The sequence below is a fragment of the Rhinolophus sinicus genome, chromosome 9 (genome assembly GCF_057876585.1).
Source record: "Rhinolophus sinicus isolate RSI-liver-muscle chromosome 9, RSI-T2T, whole genome shotgun sequence".
NCBI classification, from domain to species: domain Eukaryota; kingdom Metazoa; phylum Chordata; class Mammalia; order Chiroptera; family Rhinolophidae; genus Rhinolophus; species Rhinolophus sinicus.
In genome coordinates, this window is record NC_142509.1 from 21,206,234 (window position 1) to 21,227,408 (window position 21,175).

Consider the following 21,175-nt stretch of genomic DNA (forward strand, 5'->3'; position numbering starts at 1 on the left):
TGGAACAGACGTGGGAGCAAGGCCGCTGGGAAGCTTGCAGCGCCTCATCCATCTGTGGGCAAGCATGGGACGCTCTGTGGCTGACACACCCATGGGTGAAGGTGGCAGTGGGTGGCACAGGCTACGGTCAGTTATGTTACTGTCCCAGGACTCCTCCCCGGCCACAGCAGGGGCCCCAGACTCCTGTGGAGCTCACTGCCACCTCTGTGTCCCCTAACCCTGCCATACTCGTCAACCCTTCTATCAGGACCTTGAGCAATTTGACGAGGGTAAAGATCCTAACGACTAAACTATTGTCTGTGTCTATGAGTTTCTGTTTCTCATTTGTTTGTCTTGTTCTTTTGTTGTTTTTGGTTTATATACCACATATCAGTGAAATCACATGGTTCTCTGCTTTTTCTGTCTGACTTATTTCGCTCAGCATTACTCTCTCAAGATCCATCCATGTTGTCACAAATGTTCCTATATCATCTTTTCTTACCGCTGAATAGTATTCCATTGTGTAGATATACCACAACTTCTTTATCCATACAGAATTGTACACCTGAAATCTATGTAATTTTACTAACAATTGTCACCTCAATAAATTTAATAAAATAAAATTAAAAAAAAAAAAAGATCCTAACAAAACTCTCAATTACATTAAATCTATTCCACCCCGGCGTGCTCCCCTCCAACCACAGCCCTGCCCGCCAGGCTAACGCCTTCCCTTCGCACATGTCGGGCAGCAGCAGGGTCACCTCCACGGGCACCTCCTGAGGCTCCCAGGGAGTCTGACTACATGGCTTTCAGTGCTAGTCAATGTCCCACTTACTGCTGTGTGTTCTAACGTGTATTTAGAAACATCCTGAAAGAACAGGCTTTTATGACAAAGCAAACAAAGGCTTGGAACTAGAAAATAAATGCTACTTCCTGCATCTCTCATCTGTTCTGGAATGCTGACATGGTGGAGGGAAGGGTTGAGACCCTGTGCAGCTCTCAGGCACGAATGAGCGAGCTCCAGCCTTCCTGGCCCCAGTCCTTACCCCCCCTCCCACCCCCCACCCCGTTCCTCAGGCTGGGACTGGATCCAGCCAGGGCCCTGTTCTCCAACTCCATTTAAAATGAAATGCTGATACAAACTCGGAGCATTTTTGATTTAGGGAAGCACACAACCAGTCTAAGCAAAAATGCCATCTGGAGTGAGACTTAAAACTCCATGAACAAAGAGGAACAGATGGAGTGTGAGAAGAGTGGGGTGTGATCGGCTAACCCAGGAGGGTCCTTCGAGGGTGGCCGCCCTGCCGGGATGGCCTACCTGTCCTCCTTGGCCTCGGTGATCACGGTGATGAAGGATGTGGAGTCTTCCATGGCATCGAAGTACTCGGTATCCTCATCTTCCTCACTGTCCTCTCCTTTGGACGTCAAGAAGCTTCCTAGGGACACATGCAGAGACACTGCCTCAGTTTACAACTTCACAAAGGCTTGTCTCCCCTCCAGAGGAAGTCCAGCGCCCAGAGGGCCCTCCCGCCCTGCCCTCTGACACTGACCCCCTGCACCCCCAAGCCTCACCCCACTTCATCACCTCGTCCTCATTAACCTGGCTGTGGCTGCTGTCACTTGCTTTTCTGGAATGTGCTTTCCTGTCAGTGCCCTGGCTCAGAGGCCTCTTTCCTTTCGGAAGCCTCCCTGATCTCTCCACGTGCTGGTCAGTCTGCCTGTGGCCCAGCTGCCCTTTCTGAGAGACCCCTTCCCCGGGTCCTCGTGACCCCTAGCCTGAGGTGACCACCTGGCAGCCCTGCCACAGAGAGGCCAGCTGGGCTCACTGGACTTGTCTTGAGAATTGGAACCCAGATATAGGGAGACTTGCCAGTCGGTGGCAGGCATGGAAAATAGAAAGCCGTGAAGAGGCCAACATAAGCCCTGACGTGAAGGAATGTGTGTACTGGCAGCCATGTAAGCAGAGCCAGCTGGCCGAGGGGAGGCTGAGGGCGCAGTGGACAGAGTGGCGGCTGGATGGACAGAGGCTGGCGGCCCTGGCCCACTCACCCTCGCTGAAGCTCTTGGTGGGGTTGGCAGCCCGGCCAGAGGCGCCGCTGCGGAAGGCCCGCTCGAGGCTGTTGTGCTGCTTGGCCAGCTGCTCGATGGTCTCCTCCAGGTGGATGCGCTGCTCTTGCTCATACTGCAGCGCACGCTGCCATTTCCGGCTGTGTGTCTCTGCTAGTTCCAGGAAGTCCCTGCAGGCCTGGGGAGGGAGAGGTGGCCTGTGAGCCCAGGGCCTGGGGCGGGGGCCTGTCCTGCCCCACCCCCCACATCCCAAAGGGCAGTGAGGAAGACCCTGGGGTGCCGTCTCCTCTCTCTCCCTTCCACCGTGTGGTCAGAAACACACCTGCTTGTCCCCTTTGGCTTCCGTGGGGACATGAACACCCTGGTTTTCTCAGAGCCAGCCTAGGGACTGCTCTGGTCAGTGTTCCACAGTCACGAGAAAGCACCATGTGCAGGGTTTCTCTGGCTAAAACTGCCTCGCCAGCAGCAGCTGAGGATGCTGGCTTTTCATCACAGCTGGCCCACTCACCCTCGCTGAAGCTCTTGGTGAGTTTCAGCTGCCCCATCCTCACCATGTGCCTGACCTGAGGTGGGTCACGACCCCAGCCCTGCTGGGACCCCAGGTACCCGGCAGCTTAGGCCAATCCTTGGCTTTGGCACAGAAGAAAGGAGAACCATACTCTGCTAGACTGCCTGGCTCAGAGAGGTAACAGGTCTTGTCTGGCAGAGAACTGAGACTGGAACTTTCTACTAAGTTACCTCAAAGTCTGTATTACACAACTCTGCTTTTAAGATTCTCTCTTCAAACTTGTGGCCTACTATGACATCCAGATTCTTTTCAGCTTCCCAGGTCCATAGGTGGTTCCACCACACTCCTAGAAGCAGGGGTTGGTTGTTCTACCCCTGTCATCGCAGTGGAGAGGAGGGCTGGGCTGAGACCTCGGCTGTCCCTGGAAGGCAGCGACGTCCAAGCCAGCAGCCTCTGGATGTGCCCTTTCCGGCCTCCTTAACTGGGTAGGAAGGGATACGTTTCCTTGGTCCAGCCTGCATCAGTGGTCCTGGCTGCCACGCCCCAGCAGGCCCTTCCCACTCCTTGTTCCACACACGTCACATGCTGTCTGACCCCAAGGGTTAGAGACATGCTTTCCTGGAGAGAGAGGGGCACACGGCCCCTCACCCGTGACACAGGGACAATGCAGCACTATCTCGAAGGGCTATTGGGAGAGCCATGGAGGTGCTGTGGAGATTCCACAGACTCTCCTTTGGGGGCCACCACTGGCATTACCGTGGCACCCTGTGCTCCTGCCTTCGCCTGCCCTCTACCTCCCGCTGCTCCTCAGACCTCTCAGACCTCTTGCCGGGGAAGGCTCCTGACCTCACTCAGCCAGGCCCCCTCAAACACTTGCCTCCCCAGAAATTTCATGTCTGCAAGTTAGCTTCTCTAGCAACTGTGCCTGTTTTACTTTGTCCCACGGAATCGCCCAAACTCACAGCTGCTCCAGAATGTTTGCTGGATGAGTGAGCACCCTACCAAGGGGTGGTGTCCTTGCCTCCTCAGGAGAGCGGCTCTGCATTGGGCACCTGCCTGGGCTCAGCTGGCTCTCTCACCCACATGGAGAGCAGAGCCCCGGTGGCCAACCGCCTGGCTTAGTGGAAAGGGTCCCCAGCCTGGCTACCTAGCCACATCACTCCTTTCACAAGCCCTCCTCTGGTCACCTTCCCTCCATCATCTCATCTCAGCCCCCAGCACCCACGTGGAGTGGGCAGGGCCAGGGCTCCTTGCAAAGTGTAGTGGAAAAGGGCACGTTATTGGGGGTGGGAAGGCCCGGGTTCCTGCACGAGCCACTCCACCCCTCCGAGCCGTGTCCTGTCTGGGACACAGAAGAGTAATATCTGACAGACCCTGTGGTCACAGCTCCGGTCTCAACTCACCCAGCAAAAACTTTGAGGTAGGAAGAGTGGGATCATCCCTATCTGACAGATGAGGAAACTGAGGCTCAGTTATTGGCAGCTCCCCCGCACTCACTCCACCTCAGGTTCAGGAGCCTCCCCACCCTCCCTGAAAGGTCACGGTGATGGTCCCTGCCTGGCCACACCTAAGCCACCGTAACCTGCTTCTCCAGAAGGGGCAGAGATTTATAATGACAGGTGCCCTGATACAGGTTGTGGGGGAGAGACCTTCTCAGGGAAGGAAAGAAATCTTATGCACTTAACAGGCTCTGGGGACGGGAGAGCCAGTGTCCAGGGCAGTCACAAGTCTGGGGCTATTTTGAGTTTGCAAATCATGGATCCACAAGGCTCACCTGCTGGTGGGGAGCCTTACTGTCTACCATGCAATCTGGGGACCCCGAGGTGGGCCTGGGTGGGCCCAAGGAGACCCGGCTCTAGTGCAGACTATACCACTCCCTGGCTTGTGCCCTGGAGCCAAGCCGATGACCCTGGGTCCTGCAGTGGCCTCTGCCTCGCCCCCAGTCCCCACCCCTCCCTCACCACTGCAGGCCTCAGGGAGGGGGCCCTGACAGCAGACACAGTGACCATCTACCCCAGCAGCCTGACTAGAAGGCATCTCTACTGGGTCTGCACCAGTGGGTATAAGAGGTGGTAGCGGGACGGTTGGGGGCGGGGCAGAAAATTACTCTGGGCACCTCAGAAATATTCCAGAACTTATAGAAGTCCTGGAAGACGGCTGGGCAGGGGCCCCAACCCCATTCCATAGATGGTGAAACTGAGGCTCTGAGGTCGCACAGCAGGAGACAGCAGACCTAGACCCAGACCCGGGCCCTGAACCCATAGCTCGGTCCACCCTGAGCAGCTACTCCCATGAGACCCGTGTCCCCTGTCATCCTTGCTTTCCCATGGCCCTAACCTCAGGCCCAGGGCCTAGTCAAATCCATCTCAGGTCCTGCCACCTGCTTGCTGACCAAGGAAGGGGTCCTAACGCCGTGGGGGCTCCGGCTGGCTCTGCTGCTGGCCCAGGCAGCCTGCCAGGCCCTGCCAAGCCAATGTGCAGTGCATGGCAGACACTTGCCACGAGGCCTGGTGCTGGTGGAGAAGGAGCATCGTCATGTCCCTGGGCGGGCGCTGGGCACCGGGCACACCGCTTTAGGGAAGCCCCTTGCCAGGTCCTCCTGTGCCCCCTGGGACTGAAGCCCAGGAAGAAGGGGCTGCCCAGGTCAACAAGGGGCAAGTGGACAGGATCCTGGGCCTGTCCGCCCCAGAGCCATGCGCCTCCCACAGAGCACAAGGCACGGCCCCCTTGCCTGCCTGCCTTGGGGTGAGGGTGCAGACGCCCAGGCTGTGTCACACACGGAGACTTATCACAGGCGAGACGCATGATGGGTGCTTCTTGGTTTCCCGGGCTCTTACCGGTCTGTGGGTGCCCTGCCCAGCGGCACGTCACCTGCCCACCCCAGACTGGCCTGGCAGTTGACAAGGCCTGTCACCTGTGCCCTTGTTCTCCCTGAGCACCGCTCCGTCGTATCTGCCGCCATCATTCCCTGCCAACCCTCAACAGCTCCTGCAATCATCCCAATGAGTTTTAACACACATGGGTGCTTTGCTTTCACAGAACTTACGGCATTTAAAACAAGACTTGTAGAAGAGCCACCAATAACAGTATAAAATAGTAGCCAAAGGTCACGGTAAATAATTCCCACGAACTCATGTCAGACAGGGCTGGCTGTATGGCCACTGGGCTTCCCAGCAGCAAAAGCGAAGTGGGAAAGATGATCGAAGCGTGAAGATGAATTAGGCTCCCTACCTCCTATGCCTGATGGTCATAAGCTCTAAATACTTTAGAAATGACCATTTTCTCTTCCCAGGGTAGAGAAAGTGCAGGTTTGCTGTATTTCCCAGGACAGCTGACAGCTGGCCCCAAACCGTCTCCAGCCTCATTTCCTGGGGTCCCATCCCTCCCCACACCCTCACGTGTGGCCTACCAGGCGCTATGTCTTCCTCTCCTTCCCAAATATCGTGTTTCCCCGAAAATAAGACCTAATCGGAAAAGAAGCCCTAGCATGATTTTTCAGGACGCTCGTAATATAAAATAAGCCCTAATGCGTCTTTTGGAGCAAAAATTAATATAAGACCCAGTCTTATTTTGGGGGAAATTCAGTAGGGCTTATTTTATATTACGAGCATCCTGAAAAATCATGCTAGGGCTTCGTTTCCGGTTAGGTCTTATTTTCGGGGAAACACGGTACCCCTGCTTATTCTAACGCTGGCCCCACCTCCCTCATGCCACGCACCTACTCTGGGTCAGGGCTGTCTGGGACACTCTCACAAGCACTAAGGTAGGTGCCAGAGGAGGGAATGGAGGCTCTGGGAGGCCAGGGGCTTGCCCAGGGCCACAAAGCAGTATGTGGGAGACCCAGGTTCAAGTCCCCATGGCCCCACCTGCAAGTCTCCTAGGGCCTGGGACCAGCACTGTCACTATTTATTCTGCAAAGCGGGATCTTTAGCGCTGTCTGGATGCCCTCTGGGGCCCAGGTGGTGTGGATCCCACGGCCTTTCTGGACTGGAGCTGGGCTCCTAGGGATGCTCACTAGCAAGGCTGTCAGGGAAGAACCCCATTCAAGCTACGGGACCCAGCCTTGCTTAGCCACACCTGCCTCCCAGCACCCGTCCCTGCCGTCGAGGACGTTGCCCATGTGGCCAGGGCTGCTGGCTGATAACCTGACCATGTGTGACCCTCACCTTGCTGCCACTGCAGGGCAGGATGGTGTGGAACAGCAGGGGGACAGAAAGTCAAATCCCTGGGAAAGCTGTGGCCTCATTCTGGCCACATGTGGCTGGGCTGGGTACTCAAAGATCAGAAAGGGTCACAGCTGCCTGAAGAAGGGGGCAGGGCGGAGGCTGCTGTGCTACAATATCTAGGGGATCATGTGGCTGGACCAAGGCCTTTGCCACTGCCAGTGAGGGTGGGGGGTGACCTGCAGCAGATGAGCTACCTGGCCACCCTGTGGGCTGTGCAGAGCCCATCTGCCCCTCCACCCCAATTGCACCTACCTGGTGTCCATGCCCAACTCCCAGGTTTCCTCTGGCACTGCTGGTCTCCAGGCCCCATACTGGCCATGCCTGGAGAGAGGCAGGCGCTGGCCTGGCCCTGCTGCCAGGAATCCTGAGCTGGGGGGTGCATGTGCGCTTGCTAAGCTGGATTAGGTCTGGGGCCCAACACGGGGGCTGGCTGAGGGGCAGCTCCCAGGGAGTCCAGGGAGGACCTGACTGGCCCAGGCTCTGAACCCACAGTCACATTTCCCCTGAGGCGCTGCCACAGCTCCCCGAGAGCTGTACCCAGCCCTGAGCAGGAGCAGCGCCTCAGGTGCCAGGAAGCTCCCTACTTACACTGCACTGCCCTTAAAGCACACAGTGGCTGGGGAGCAGGCAGAACAAGGAGCCCAGCACCCGGGCCCGCACAGGCGCTGCCTCGCTGCCCATCCCGGGCAGGTTTGTAACCTACAGAGTTCCTGATTCTGTGACTCGTTGGGGTGATTGTCCTCAGGATGGGAAGAGGGTTCCAGGCTCCCGGCCCTGCCCCTTCCTCCCATCTCCAGGGCTACCGAGAGGGTTCCCGAGATGAAGAGGTGTGGGGGTCTGCAGGCAGTGCGGTTCTACCTCTGCAGGGAGGGCGGGGAGCTTACTGAGCCTCGCAAAGCAGAGTGAGAACCAAGAAGCCCAGGATGGAAAGGCAGCCACACAGGGCGGGCTCTGCTTAGCAATGGGATGGGGGGGGGGGGGCGGGCGGCCTGCCTGACCACGGGCCTCTCCCTTCCCAGAAGCCTGGCCCAGTGAAAGGGGCTGTGAGGGCTGCCCAGCTGGGGGAAACCCCACTGGGGCTAAGCCGTGTGAGCTCCTAGGGGAGCTCCCTAATGGTGGCCCCATGGGACAGGCCCAGAGTGTCTCTGAGCTGGGAACCTTTGCCCAGCTGTGCCCAGAAGGAAGGAGGACAAACCTGAATGGTTTTTGCAGTTCCTAATCCTAATCCTGACAATGACCTCATTGCTCCCCAAATGTGGGTGAGCGAGCAGGGCGTGGGGTCAGCAGGCCTGGGTCCCCTGCCTGTCCCGTGTGTGGCCTGGGGAAGCCTTTCAAGTTCTCAGGAGGGTCTGCAGAGCTAGGACCCTGTTCAGGTCTGGCCTCGGTGGCAGCTTGGAAACCATCAGGCAGTGTCCTGCACTGTCACTGCCCTCCTAGATAGGGGCATGAGGAAGGTGCCAGAGAGCAGCTGGACATTGGGGTGGACGGCCCTGGGACTCACAGAGGAAGTGGGAAACGAGCCAAATGCTCGGAGGTTCCAGGCGGGGCCAATAGGGTACCCTGAGCTTGGTGACTGGCTCCATCTCTAGCCATCAGCACACAGCAAGTTCTGGTAACCCCGGACACAGGGAGGATGGGAGAAAGGGCATGTTTCCACCTGCAGCCAGCCAGGACCTGCCAAGTATCTGACTGCCATGTGTCTGGCCTGCAGCGATTCTCAGGATTTGGGGCTCCCAGGTGGGTGGGTGGCCGGACCCTTTGCTCTCTGTGTTGCTGGGGCTAAACCTGTCCACCCGCCACCTGCCCCCCCCCCCCAGCACACTGATCCTCACATGGCCAGCGTTACCAGCCCCTCACCAGCCTGTGGTCCTAAAGGTGGAGAATAGGAGGAAACAGTGCAGAGTCCTGGTCTCCCTGAACCCCTCTGCATGGCCAGAAGCTCCCACCAGGGGATACACGGTGGTCAGCAGGGTCTGTCCTCCCCCTCCTACTGAGGTGCAGCAGGCTAGCCTCCGTGCACACCTCCCGAAGGAAGGCAGGGGCCGTGCTGAGATTCAGGCCAGGGCTGCCTGGCTTGGAGGCTGCCACACCAGAAGAAGCACAGCCATTTCAGGCCTCCAAGACACCTGAGAGTGAGAGTGAGAGCCCTGGAGCTGTAATGGGAGTGTTGGGCTCAGATGGGGCGGGGGGGGGGGGGTTCCCTCTGGGTCAGGGCCAGCCAAGCTGCCATGCTGTGTCTCCACCACCTTCCTGGCCCCTTGAGGCGAGCAGCTCCAGGGCTGGGCTGGGCATCTGCCTGTGCCCATTCCTCTCACAGCCTCGGCACAGGCGGCGCTTCCCCAGCACCAAGAGGACGAGCACAGCTTTTCCCTGATGTAACTCACTCACAGTATCGCGGGGAGGGGGCAGCTTTTCACTTTGATTCAAACTTTAAAATAGCCCTTACCACGTTCAAAATAGTGCACCACTTGCACACAGGATCCAGCACCATCTGGCCGAGAGTTTGCCAGCTGATCTTAGACAGTTCTGGGATCTATTTTTATTCATCTCCCCAGGCCCCAAATGAACAAGCTGTCAGCAGCAGAACAGTGGTCAGCTGGCCGGGAACCTGCCCACGGCCCCGGAAGAACGAGGTGGGGCAGCTCCGGGGCCCTCACCACTGCTCCACGTGGGTGGGCACAAGATGCCCTACGTGATCTCCAAACAGGGCCCAGGGAAGCCTCAGACCATTTGGAGCAGTAAATAGCTCCTGATCTGGGTTTTTATTTCTATGATGCTCCACATCTGAGGCCTTGGCTCTGAGCTGCTGCTGCTGCGTCTACATAGCGGCTGCACCTGCCCCTAACCTGTCCCCACCAGTCCCCATCTGTCCCTGCCTGCCCCCGGCCCTGTTTCCCACTTTGGCTGTCTGCACCTCCCCCCGCCCCCCAGTCCCTCTGACTCTCCCCTGTATTTTGGTCTGCAACTCCTTGCACCTGCAGTGGGAGCCAACTCCCTCCCAGTCTGGTTATACTGGGAGCCCTTTCTTCCCAGGTTTTCCCAAGGCCCCGTGGTCAGGACCCACACCCCATCCTGCCAACCAGTTCTACTGAAGCAACCAAAATGTGTGCCTCGTGGGCCTTCCTTGGTAAACTGAGGGACCCACAGTGCAGTGTCTATGCCATCAGACCCTTTGAGGTGGGCACCCTCCCTCTGTTGGCCAGCACCATGGCTGCTTTCTGCCCTCATTGAGTGCCTCCATTGTCTTTCATTTCCTGTGGGGTTCATTCACCAGTTGGTTATACAAAACCTGATCCTGGGAAAGGCCCCCCTGCATTCTGCCAGAACCCGTGGGACCGACCAGTGGACCCATGTCCAGCATGTGAGGGCCAGGGGTCGGGGGGTCAGACAGCAAGGGCACCCCTATTCTTCTAGTGGTTCAGGCCCACACCTTGCAGTCCTTCCTGGTGGGCCTGTTTTCTCACCCCCACAGCAACTCCGCTGGCCCTTCCCTCAACACAGCAGCTACGGCTCTCCCCCAGGGGAAAGCTACCACCCCTCCTTAGGTGACAACAGGGGCCGCCTAAAGGAGCTCCAAGCACTTGCCCCTTCCTCACAACAGCCCATTCTCCATGCAGCAGAGGGCTCTTGCTAAAATGTGGGTCGGACCATTATCCTCGGCTGTGCAAGCCTGTCAGAGTAGAAGGCAAAGTGCTCTCAGTGACTCTGGAGAAGGTGTCCCGTGACCAGGCTCCGGTCTCCCAGGCCTCCTTCCCACAGTCACCCCCATGTCCCACGCTCCCCCCCCCCCGCCCTCCCCTGCAGCCAGGCTGTGCCCTGACCTCTCTTCCCACCCACCAGCCTGCTGTTTCCGCCCAAGGTCTTTTTGTCTCTGGCATGCTCTATCATCTCCATGGTTACAGCTCCCTGGGCTTTGCTCCCTGTGTGCCCAGGGCCTAGACCATGACCTGGTTGGACCACGGAGGGATCACGGAAGGCCTCCCGAGCCACCAGCGCTGCATGCTGCCCTGTCGCAGTGCTCAGTGGGGGTGAGCAGGGCTGACCTGAACTCACAGCTCCTAAGGGCCACTGGGGTCACGTGGTTGGAGGGGCCCAGTAGTGGGCCTTGCACACGTCACCAGCTCTGAGGAGCCTCTCCCGGCTCAAGTGTGGGGCCATGTCAGGAGCAGGCCCCACCTGCGGGGCCTGGAGAAGTAGCTGGTGGGAAACAAGCCCACAGGCTGCCAGCACATCAAGGGGCCCAGCGCTGCAGGGGGAGACGACCATTAGCTCCTGCCACACAGCCCCCAGCGCCTTCTCACTGGGACTGTAGCTGCCTCTTCCCCTGGCCAGGGCGGAGAGGAGGAGGAGATACAGTGTGACCTAAGGAGGTCCTAAGGGCTCAGGGGGCAGGGAAGTGGAAGTGAAAGTCACAGAAGCAGCACTTACTTCCCTGGCCAGGCTTGGCTGCCTGGGCCTGCAGACAGAGCCTGTTTCCACAGGTCAGGAAGCGGAGCCTCGCCCGGAGTGGAAGGGAGCGGGGCATCCTCACACCAGAATGACCATGCAGGGACCATGAGGCCAAAACACAGGGCTCAAGGGCAACCCATGGGGAGCCCAGGTCCCCCAAAAGACCCCTGGCGTGCTGGGTGGGCCTGGTAACAGGTGACATAGCCCCAGCTCTTCTGCACACGCCCAGTGGCCAGCAGCGGGGACAGCCCAGGAACTGACAGCTGTGACTCCAAGAGCTTATGCAGCAGCTGAGCCTGTGACTCTTGGGCTAAATGACCACTCTGGGCCTCAGGGTGGCACCTGAATAATACAAATGATGATGCTGAGGAAGCTGTAATGACACCAGCCTCACGTGGCTGTTGTGAGGAGCAAAGATATGGGAAGAAAGTGGGGTGGGCAGCTGTTGTCACGCCACCACCATCCTGGAGGTCTGTCCTTCAAACCAGGGCACCCTGCTTTACCACAAAGATAAATTTATAGGAAAAAGAATAAAACTGGAATTATTTTTTTTTCCACTTTATGGAAACTAATACTCAAAGCATGAGAGGGTAATATGTATTAATTCAGTCATTCTCCACCTTAAACCATGGCACTGATCCAACGCTACAACCCCAGGGGTGTCCTGGTGTCCAGGCTTGGGGTTCCCACACCCAGGCTGGGGGAGCGCCCATGCACGGGTGTGCTGTGATTCAGGTTCAGCCTAAGAACCAAAGTCGTTTCTAGTGCTGTGAGGCTCCACCTAAATGACAAGCGAATTCACAGTTGCCTAAACAATAATCCAAGCAGGGAACTGCTGGGCTGCCTTTGATCAGATTCACAAAATCACCCAGTAGGGAATTCTGCCACATACTAAGCGATTCATTCATTTGCTCCTATGTCCTTATACAACCCGTGACGTTCCCGTGAAAAACGCAATCATGATTTAATTACATAAAATGCTGTTCCTATTTCTTGGTGGCTCGGCTGGGTCATTTCTCTGTAAGGCGGGTGACCAGGGTGGCATGGGGTGGTGACAAGCAGCTCTGCAGCAGAGGGCTGAGTGCAGAGCCTTCCCTTTCGCACTAACCTTGTTCAGGGGAGGAAACAGCACGGGAATGTCTCTGGAAATGGTAACACAGGCAACTATGGGATGCCACCTACTTAGAACATTTTTCTTGAGATATGAGACCAACTATGAAACATCACATACTGGGCACACCCACTGGGCTACTGTTGGGGACACAGGTAAGACCTGAGCGTGACCTCAGGGGGCGCAAAGCCTGGTGAGGGGGCAGATGTCAAAATAGCAGGCTAAACGCTGCATGGCAGGTTCAGCACAGCGGTGCCCCCGGGTTCCAGGGTCCTAGCCAGGAGGAACGGCTTCCTGACAGGGAGCTTGGAAAGCCTCCGGCCGTGGTGACATACCTGTGGGGTTCTGAGGGATGAAAAGGGATCTGTCAGGTATCTGAAGGGCTGGGAAAAGGTGTTCTAGAAGGTACCGCACAGGCAAAGGCCTGGAGGGGTAAAACACTGTGGCACTATTCAATATGCCCGATCCAGAAACCTCCTGGGTACTTGTTCCATCAAACACCTACGAAGGGGCCATCTTCTACTCAAGGTGAGATCACTGCACCGGCCACTGGGGAATGGTGACACAGGAATGGGCCTCGTCACTAACCATGGTGCCTGGGATCTTGGGAATTGTCCAGAGAGAGCCGTCTCCCTGCCCTGCTGGCAGCGAGGGATCTAAAGGCTTATGATATCTATGCCCTCTCCCAAATTTGAAGGGGGTTTAAAATTGTTCCTTTACTTTTCTCCTGAAGGCTGAATAGCCTCAGATTCTTGGTCATCTTGGGGAAAAGAGAAGATGAATCAGCCAGTCCCTCCCCCCATGGGGGAAGGGTGCTGCTTGCCCAGGGCTCTCTGAAGTCCCTGTGGGCTCTAGCTGGCCAGCCGTCCCTCATTTTCCACATTTCCATGACCCAGGCTCAGTCAGAGCCCACGAGGTGGAAAACCCACAGATGTTCAGCATTCTGCCCTGGCCCAGATTGGCCGGTGGGAATAGAGATTCCCCAAACTCAGGCATGGGGGCTGTTGGGAGCTTCCCCACGGAGGGCTTCCATGGGTCAGGCAGGAGCAGGGAGGGGTGCTGGTGCGGGGATCCCAACAATGGGGAGAAACAGCTCCCTCCTCTTACAATGAGACCTGGAGGGACCCACGGGATGATTGGTGCCTTCTGGGAACAGTTGGGGGTGGCTTCCTCCTTTCCCAAGTCCCTAGCTTCCCAGGAAGGGCACGGTGGGGACTTGTGTCCCTGAGATTGGGGGTTCACCCTGGGCAGATGTGAGGCCAACCCACTCTGTGTGCTGACCTCGAGTGGGAGGAGCCTCTGCAGCCCTCGGGAGTCTCACTCTCACTGACTTTGAGAGCGAGGGGGTCATCACTGCCCCAGCGGGACAGACAGACTGGGCTTGCATCCTGGCTCAGTTGTTTGCTGACTGGGTGACTTCTCTGCACCTCAGTTTTCACTTTGGCACTAACAGTACCTAATTATAGTAATAAAGTTTTAGGGAGGGGTAAGTTGTCCTGGGTGTGAATGGGCTCCCACTGGGACTTGGGAGTGGGAGCCATTTGGTTGCCTTAGTTACAGATCCCTGGTCCAATCCCCTCCTCATAACAGGGATAGAGGTCAAGGCCTGGCTAGGAGTGGGGATGCTTTGCCTAGGTGTCCCATCTGCACACAATGGGGGTTTGGACATTTGGTGTCTGACAGCTGTGCAAACAGCCCTCTCAGAACTGACCAGGGTCCTGCCAGGTGAAGAACAGCCATCAGGAAGGGTCCCTGGGAGAAACGCGGGCCCTGCACTTGCCTGGGCTACCAGCATGGCCTGTCAGGGCCAGCACCTTACTATTTTGTGTCCCCTTCCCCAATGGAGGTAGATGGGGGAGAGGCCCTCATTGTCAGGTTCACCTGTCAATCCGGTCTGACTCTCCTGGTGTCAGAATTGCAAACAGACCTCATCATCCGTCTCAGGGGCTGTGCTTCCCATCAAACAATTACGCTCTTAGGTGGTGAGCTGTTTTTATGGCTTCGCAAACACAGATGAGCCTCTGATGTCTGATAAAAGACTTTGCTAGAGACGCCAGCTCATTATTTGGGAAAAGCCAAACAAAACTTCTTATTCAAGATAAAGCAGCTTCAGTCTCGGCAGGCAGGGAGGCAGTGCGAGACGGATACAGACGGATAGGGAAACCCGAATGCATCATTATGTCATTAAATGCCGAATATCTGTGCCTGTCACTGGAGGAAGTGTAGGGACCTGGGCCCCTAGAGTCTGGGGGCTGTAAGGAGGCCAGTGGGCTGAGAAGGTGAGCACAGGAAAGCGAGAGTTCCTCACCTGACAGAGCGGCCTCAGTGCTGCAGCCAGAGCCTCTAGGCATGTGGGCACCAACCACACCCCTGAGCACTGTGGACAGAGGTCCACACACTTGCTGAGCTTAAGGCACAATGTATCCCCCAGTTCTGCAAGAGGGTGCACCTCCTCAGCCTCAGGCCCCAGGATGGAGCTTCCTCCTGCATCCTGGCCACGCCCCCATCTGCAGTGGGGGCAGGGCAGGTGGGGTGGTGGGGGTGGTCCACCAACCTTACATCATGCTGCCCACAGGCCCCGTGAAGCAGGCTTGGGCCAAGTCTCAGATGCCCAGAATTTTGCCTCGGGATCTTGGCCTGAGGTGGGCTCCGGCCTCCATCTTTCCCTGGCTCTTGGGTTTCCCAGTATTGGCCGGAGAGTCTGGTCCCAAGTCCTGATCCTGATATGGTGTCACCCTCTTGCTTTGGAGGACACGTGGGCCTGCTGACCTGCTTAGCTATGTTCTATGGGCCTGGCCAGCTGCCTCTACAGTGGCCCGCATGTCCCCACACCTCCCCTTTCTGACCCTCTTGCTCCCAGCACGCCTCCCCTGGGCAGACCGGCCCCTCCCAGGGGCTGTCCTTGGGAGGAGACTTTGCATTCAGACCTGTGTCTGGGGCGGGTGGGCTGGAGGACCACACACATCTCTGGGGAGCACCCACAGGGCAGAAAGAGGAAGGTCCTGGAAGCATAGTTAAGCATTCCATTCTGTCATTATGGAGAGACCATCCGGGCTCTGGGTCACAGCCCAGTGGCTTCCAGAACCCCGTGGAGAGCGGTGACTCCTGTGGCTGTGCCTCTCCGTTTACACACTGCGGTTACTCATTTGGCTGCTACTGCTCTACTGCTCTACTCCGCTCTCAAGCTCTTGGCTACTGGGACTTGCGATGCCACTCCCTACCCACACACGTGCACACCCCCTGTGGTCCCAATCCGCAGCATCTGCCTTGTATCTGGGGAAAAGCAGTAGCAGCTGCATGGGCCAACCAGCCAAGGCTCTACTGTGTGGGCACAGCCAGCTGCTCACCTGGAGGCCCTGGCCTTCCTCAGCCAGGCCCGAACCACCTGCAGCCTCAACCAGATCCCACACCCAACTCCGCTTTCCACCAGACAATTAGAATGTTCTCGTCCACCAATGGCTGCGTGGATGAGACATCGTAAAGGATGGACAGTGCAGGAGGGAGCTGGCTTTGCGAAAGGACCTGAAGCCACTGGAAACAGAACCCTCGTTTGTCAAGCACACAAGCCACTAATCAGGGACCGTGGTGCTGGTGACAGGGAGCCACTTCCCTTTCGGGGGAGCCCTGTGCCAGGACAGGGTGCTGGCGGCCACTTACATTGATCATAGCATTGGACGTGATGCGGAAGAGAGTGGCCCGCTCGTTCACAGCCTTCAGCTTCTCGCTGCTCTCGTACGGGATCCTGAGCCCGTCCAGCTCATTCAGGGAGCGCTGCAGTGCAGCGCCGTGCTTGGCGATGAGGTCATTGCACGTGCTGAGGTCATCTAACTTCAAGGAGAGGTTCTTGATGGTGTTGTGGAGTTCGCTCTTGTCAGCTGGGGAGGCAGTCTCGTCGTCGTCGTCCCCAGAGTCATCTGTGGAGAGAAACGGAGGTGCTGTGATTATTACTGACCAGAATGGCATCAAAGGCTTGCCCGGCCTGGGCCCGGGAGGGAGGAGCAGGCAGTGCCACTAGCCGGTGCCAGTTCTTGCTCCTGGCGAGGGTGAGGTCTGCCAGCCTTCCCTGAGTGGGCACAGGCCCTCCTGAGCCAGCTTGAGTGACAGGGCCTGACCTGTGCTCTGGAGGGGGCAGGCCTACCCGCAGGCAGAGCACCAGCCCCCTAAAGTGTGACGGACAGGCAAGGCTGTGCTGTGCTGGGTGAGGAGGTGGCGACTGCTGTGCGGCAGCAGCTCACATCCCAGGCCACAGACCCCGAATCAAGTCTGGCTCCATTCCCCATAGCACTGGCCCAGCCCGAACGGACCCACACTTTCCCACCAACCTCACATTCCTCTCCACTCTATGCCCACCCGGCAGCCACGACAGACTGGCCCCTGTTCCCTTCAAACGTGAGCACTCATGCTTGGGGCCTTTCCCATTTTGTCCCCGCTGCCTGGAACCACCTTACCTCACCTCTATTTAACTTGTTTTTAAGTTTAGTACACTTTAGTCAGCAGCTCTTAGGGTCCAAGTTCAGGTCCAGCTGCTGGGGACACCTCCTCCATCTCCTCAGACGTCTCACCCCTCCCCACCCCAATGCTCGCACGTCTTCACAGCCTGCCTGAAGATGCCGGGGCCCAAGTTAGGGCTCCCCATCCTGCTTTCACCTCGCCCCATCCTGCTTCGGGTCATCACCCATCTCCCCTGGGGGAGCAAGGCAACTCTCACTTATCAAATGCCTTCTGTGTGCAGACACTGGCTGTGGCCTCTCAGTGGCCTTGTCAATTTAGGGACTGTCCCATCCCCAGGGGACAGATGAAATAACTGAGGCTCAGAGAAGCAAAGTCATGCCCTGGCCACACAGCTAGTCTGCTGCCTCCAGAGCTACTCTCTTCATGCCACGCTGCTGGGGCCTCTGTGAGCCAGCCAGGTGGGTGCTTCCTCTTCTTCTCCTACCCCCTCTCGCCTCTTGCACAGCTACCCAGGTGCCCTCAGGGTGTGCCTTTCTGCGAGTCTGGGGTACCCTAGATCCCGGCTGGCCCGGACCCTGCTGCTGTTTTAATGCTGAGCTGGGACCACCAAGAGGCCAACCTTGTCCTGTGAGCCAGAGCCTATAACTGAGGGGTTTCTGGAACGTCTTGTTTCAGAAATAATCAGCAAGAAACTTGTTTTTTGTTTAGATAAAGAAAATCTGTAACCCAAGACACATTTTTTTTTTTTTTTTTTTTTTGTAAAAGGTGCCTATTGTGAGAGAACAGCTTTCTTCTCACAGTGGGCAGGGTGAGTGGGGGTGGCCATGGCTGAGTCACTGCTCTGAGCATGCCCTGAGCCGGTGGCAGTACCAGGCCAGACAGTGGAGTAGGGCCCATGTATTCACTGCATACCCTGTCCCCGCCAGTCACAGGGGCCTCGGGCAGCGTCGTTCCCTGACAACCAGCCCAACTCCGTCCTTCAAATGACCCAGTGTCTGGAGATCACACGTGCTGGGCCAGGCTCTAGTGCCACTGGCTTTATTACTGTGAATGCTGAAGCTCACAGTGGTTGACAGACCTTGGCTGTTCTTCCCACTCTGTAGGCGAGAAAGTACAGGTTCCGAGAAGATAAGCCACCGGTGTATGGCCCTGCTCTTAAGGGGGCAGAGCTGGATCTGAACCCAGGTTGGTCTGCACAGAAGGCCTTTTCTCTCTCTGGACCATCTTAGAAAGGTTCCAATGGCTGATGTATCTTGCCTTTCTGGATGCCAGGCTGTGGGTGAGGGGCTGCCTCCATTAATGCATGTTGATAACCCAGTGAGGTAGGTTTGGGGGCAGAAAGGTAATTGAAATTGCTCAGGTCCACAAGGCGAGGGAATTCTGGAGCTTCCAGGTCTGTCTGGTTTCAGAGCCCAGGAGCTGAGTTACAAAGCAAACCCCTGTCACCTTTCCATGTTCAATACGTCTTACAACTAGAATGGAGGGCCACCAACCAACCAGAATGGCTGCTGCTGAGAAGGCCAGGTGGGGGCATGCTGGCTGTGACCCCTGTGCTCTAAGCAAGAACTGATGAGAGACACAACTAGCCTAACGCTGAGTGTCCTCCCACGTGGAGGGCAGAGTGGTTAACCACATTTCTATTTAACTTATCATTAAGCAGTACACTTAGTAAGCAGCTCTTAGGGGTCAAGTTCAGGTCCAGCGGCCGGGGGTGTGGGGATGTGCTTGTTTTGCTCCCAAGTTGCTAGCTATGTCGTTATGGGGTGGGATGGAAGGACACCCAGGTCAGTGATTACTGACCAGCAGTCTGTACTCTGCGGATGGGCAGCAAGAGTCCCTCCCAGACAGACAGTGAGATCAGAAGAATGGAGGGGGCCGGCCAAGTGGCTCAGGCGGTTGGAGCTCTGTGTTCCTAACTCCGAAGGCTGCCGGTTCGATTCCCACATGGGCCAGTGGGCTCTCAACCACAAGGTTGCTGGTTCAATTCCTCGAGTCCCGCAAGGGATGGTGGGCTCCGCCCCCTGCAACTAAGATTGAACACGGCACCTTGAGCTGAGCTGCTGTTGAGCTCCCGGATGACTCAGTTGGTTGGAGCACATCCTCTCAACCACAAGGTTGCTGGTTCGACTCCCGCAAATGGATGGTGGGCTGTGCCCCCTGCAACTAGCAACGGCAACTGGACCTGGAGCTGAGCTGTACCCTCCACAACTAAGATTGAAGGGACAACAACTTGACTTGGGAAAAAGTCCTGGTAGTACACACTGTTCCCCCATAAAGTCCTGTTCCCCTTCCCCAATAAAATCTTTTTTTTTTTTTAAAAAAAAGAAAAAGAATGGATGAGGGAGAGAGAGGTGGGGCAAGAGACGGGGTGAGTAGGTGAGTAAATGAATGAATGAATGAATGATCTTACACAGCACAGGAGGCCTCTCCGGGCCCATCAGTTCTCAGTGGCATACACGGGGGTGGTGGGTCAGCACAGGATGGTGGGGTCTGGAGAAGGATGAGCAGTAGGCGTGGGGCACAGAGGCGCTAGCTGGACAGTGGAGACAGTGAAGCGCCTCTGGCACAGCCAAGGAGCCTGGGCCTTCATCCGTTGGTAAAAGGGAATGTTTGGGCATCTGAACAGAGCCCATGGGACAGAAAAGACTGGTGGCAAGTGGCATGACAGGCAGATTGGAGGGACAGAGAGACCAGAGACCTGGCAGGGCTTGGGGCCAGGGTGGCCACGGGAAGCCAGGGGCTGGACCCATGAACACCACCCAAACATGTGGACGGCAGCACCTACCCAGCTCCAAGGTCATGGACAAGCAGTGATGGCCACACTCCCACAGCCCCCACACCCCACCAGTCCTCAAGTAGGGGGTGCGTGTCACTCAGAAGCTGACATGTGGCCCAGCCCCCCATATTCTCGCAAAGTCTCAGGCTGTTCAGACATGCGCTAAGCACAGCAGTGCGAGCACCCACTCACGCCTGGGAGGAGGCAGAGCTGAACAATGAAGGGGACTCGGCTTCTAAAATGGTGAACTCTGGCCACACTGAGGCTCCAAGTCTCAGTTTGGGGTCCGGGGTCTTGCAAGGAGCAAAACCACACTGGAAAGACAGATGAAACTCAATGTTAGAGATGTAAATAAAACTACTTAATGTGACATTCCCCAAACTGGAAAAAAGAATGGGTGCTATTAAATTAGCTTATGCGTTCTGAAGGAGAAACAGGTGCATTCCCATTAAGAATCACAAACATGACTCTTCAGTTTCTATCGCCCACTTCTCCCTCCGACAGGGACTCTACTGGTAGGAGACTGAGTCCAAAGGAAGGAAAACACTTGTATGTACGAAGTTATTTGGGCCTGCAGTTCTCAAGCTCGTGGCCTTGGGGGTTCTCATGGTCTTGGGGGTCCTCTCTGTTCCCACTTCCCACTGGGAATAAAACTCAGGGACAGTGAGCATCTGAGAGAAACAATGGAACAATCCATATCAGCAACAACAGAACAGACACTGAACTATCCAAAGTGATAAAATCCTACAGAAAGTTTGTAACTATGTTAATACAAGAATAGCAGCAACTGAAACCTAGGGCCAAGACAAAGCCATAGGACCCGACACAAAGGAGTCCCTTGCCGGCCACAAAGCCCACACAAAGGCCAGGACTTAGCACACAGGGGTGGTATAAAAACTGAGGTGGTCGGGGAAAACAGTCTTGAATGCCTGGGTTCCTGGTTCACGTCGAACTCTGCTGCTTTGTGTGGCCGTCTTCTTTCTCTGAGCCTCAGAGTCCTCCTGTGTATAGCAGGGCACCAACACCCACCTCATGGCTCTGGGAGGGACACAGGTGCCAGGTGGCCCACCTCAGCTGGGGTTACCACCACCAGACCAGCAGCAACCTGCCCACACTGAGCGGAACCCTGCACGTCTAGCTTGGGAAACAAGCGCTAACACAGGGAGAGGCCCACCCTGGTTTTCATGTTCTGGCTGAGTTCAATGCCTCTCAATTACCTTCTAGAAAATGCTAGGCCTTTAAAGAAACAACAGAAGCAGGAAGTCTACCGGAGCACTAGGAGGGTAAAATGTTTCATCAGCCAGGACCCATTGCACGCGGGGGCCTTGCCCCAGCCACGTTTCAGTGGAGACTGGGAAGGAGCCAGCAGGTCCCTCATAGGTGGCACCTCTGCATAAAGCCCAGGAGGGAAGCCAGGAGTGGGAGGCTGGGAAAGAGGTGCTGTTGAAGTGCTGAGGTCTAAAGGGAGGTCGGCTGGTGTGGAGAGACGGCCCCAGGCTCAGAGCGGTGGTGCCCCATCAGTCTCCCCTGCCTGTCCCTCAGGGCTGCCATGGGGGACATCTAAAAATGTCCCCTGGCCACTCCTGGCCCCCAGCTCTCCATGGAAT

General features: G+C 56.7%; 1 protein-coding gene across 6 annotated transcripts in view; it reads right to left on the reverse strand.

Moving 5' to 3' along the window:
- The window catches only part of OSBP2 (oxysterol binding protein 2), a 161,851-nt gene that overhangs the window by 15,376 nt on the left and 125,300 nt on the right, over positions 1 to 21,175 (reverse strand). For all 6 annotated transcript variants that reach the window (XM_074321898.2, XM_088800933.1, XM_088800934.1 and 3 more), the window contains 3 exons: positions 15,998 to 16,254; positions 2,029 to 2,224; positions 1,298 to 1,415 (listed from right to left, as the gene is read on the reverse strand). In XM_074321898.2, the coding sequence (XP_074177999.1) occupies positions 1,298 to 1,415; positions 2,029 to 2,224; positions 15,998 to 16,006 (323 nt within the window). In that variant the 5' untranslated portion in view covers positions 16,007 to 16,254. The remainder of the gene's footprint in view (positions 1 to 1,297; positions 1,416 to 2,028; positions 2,225 to 15,997; positions 16,255 to 21,175) is intronic.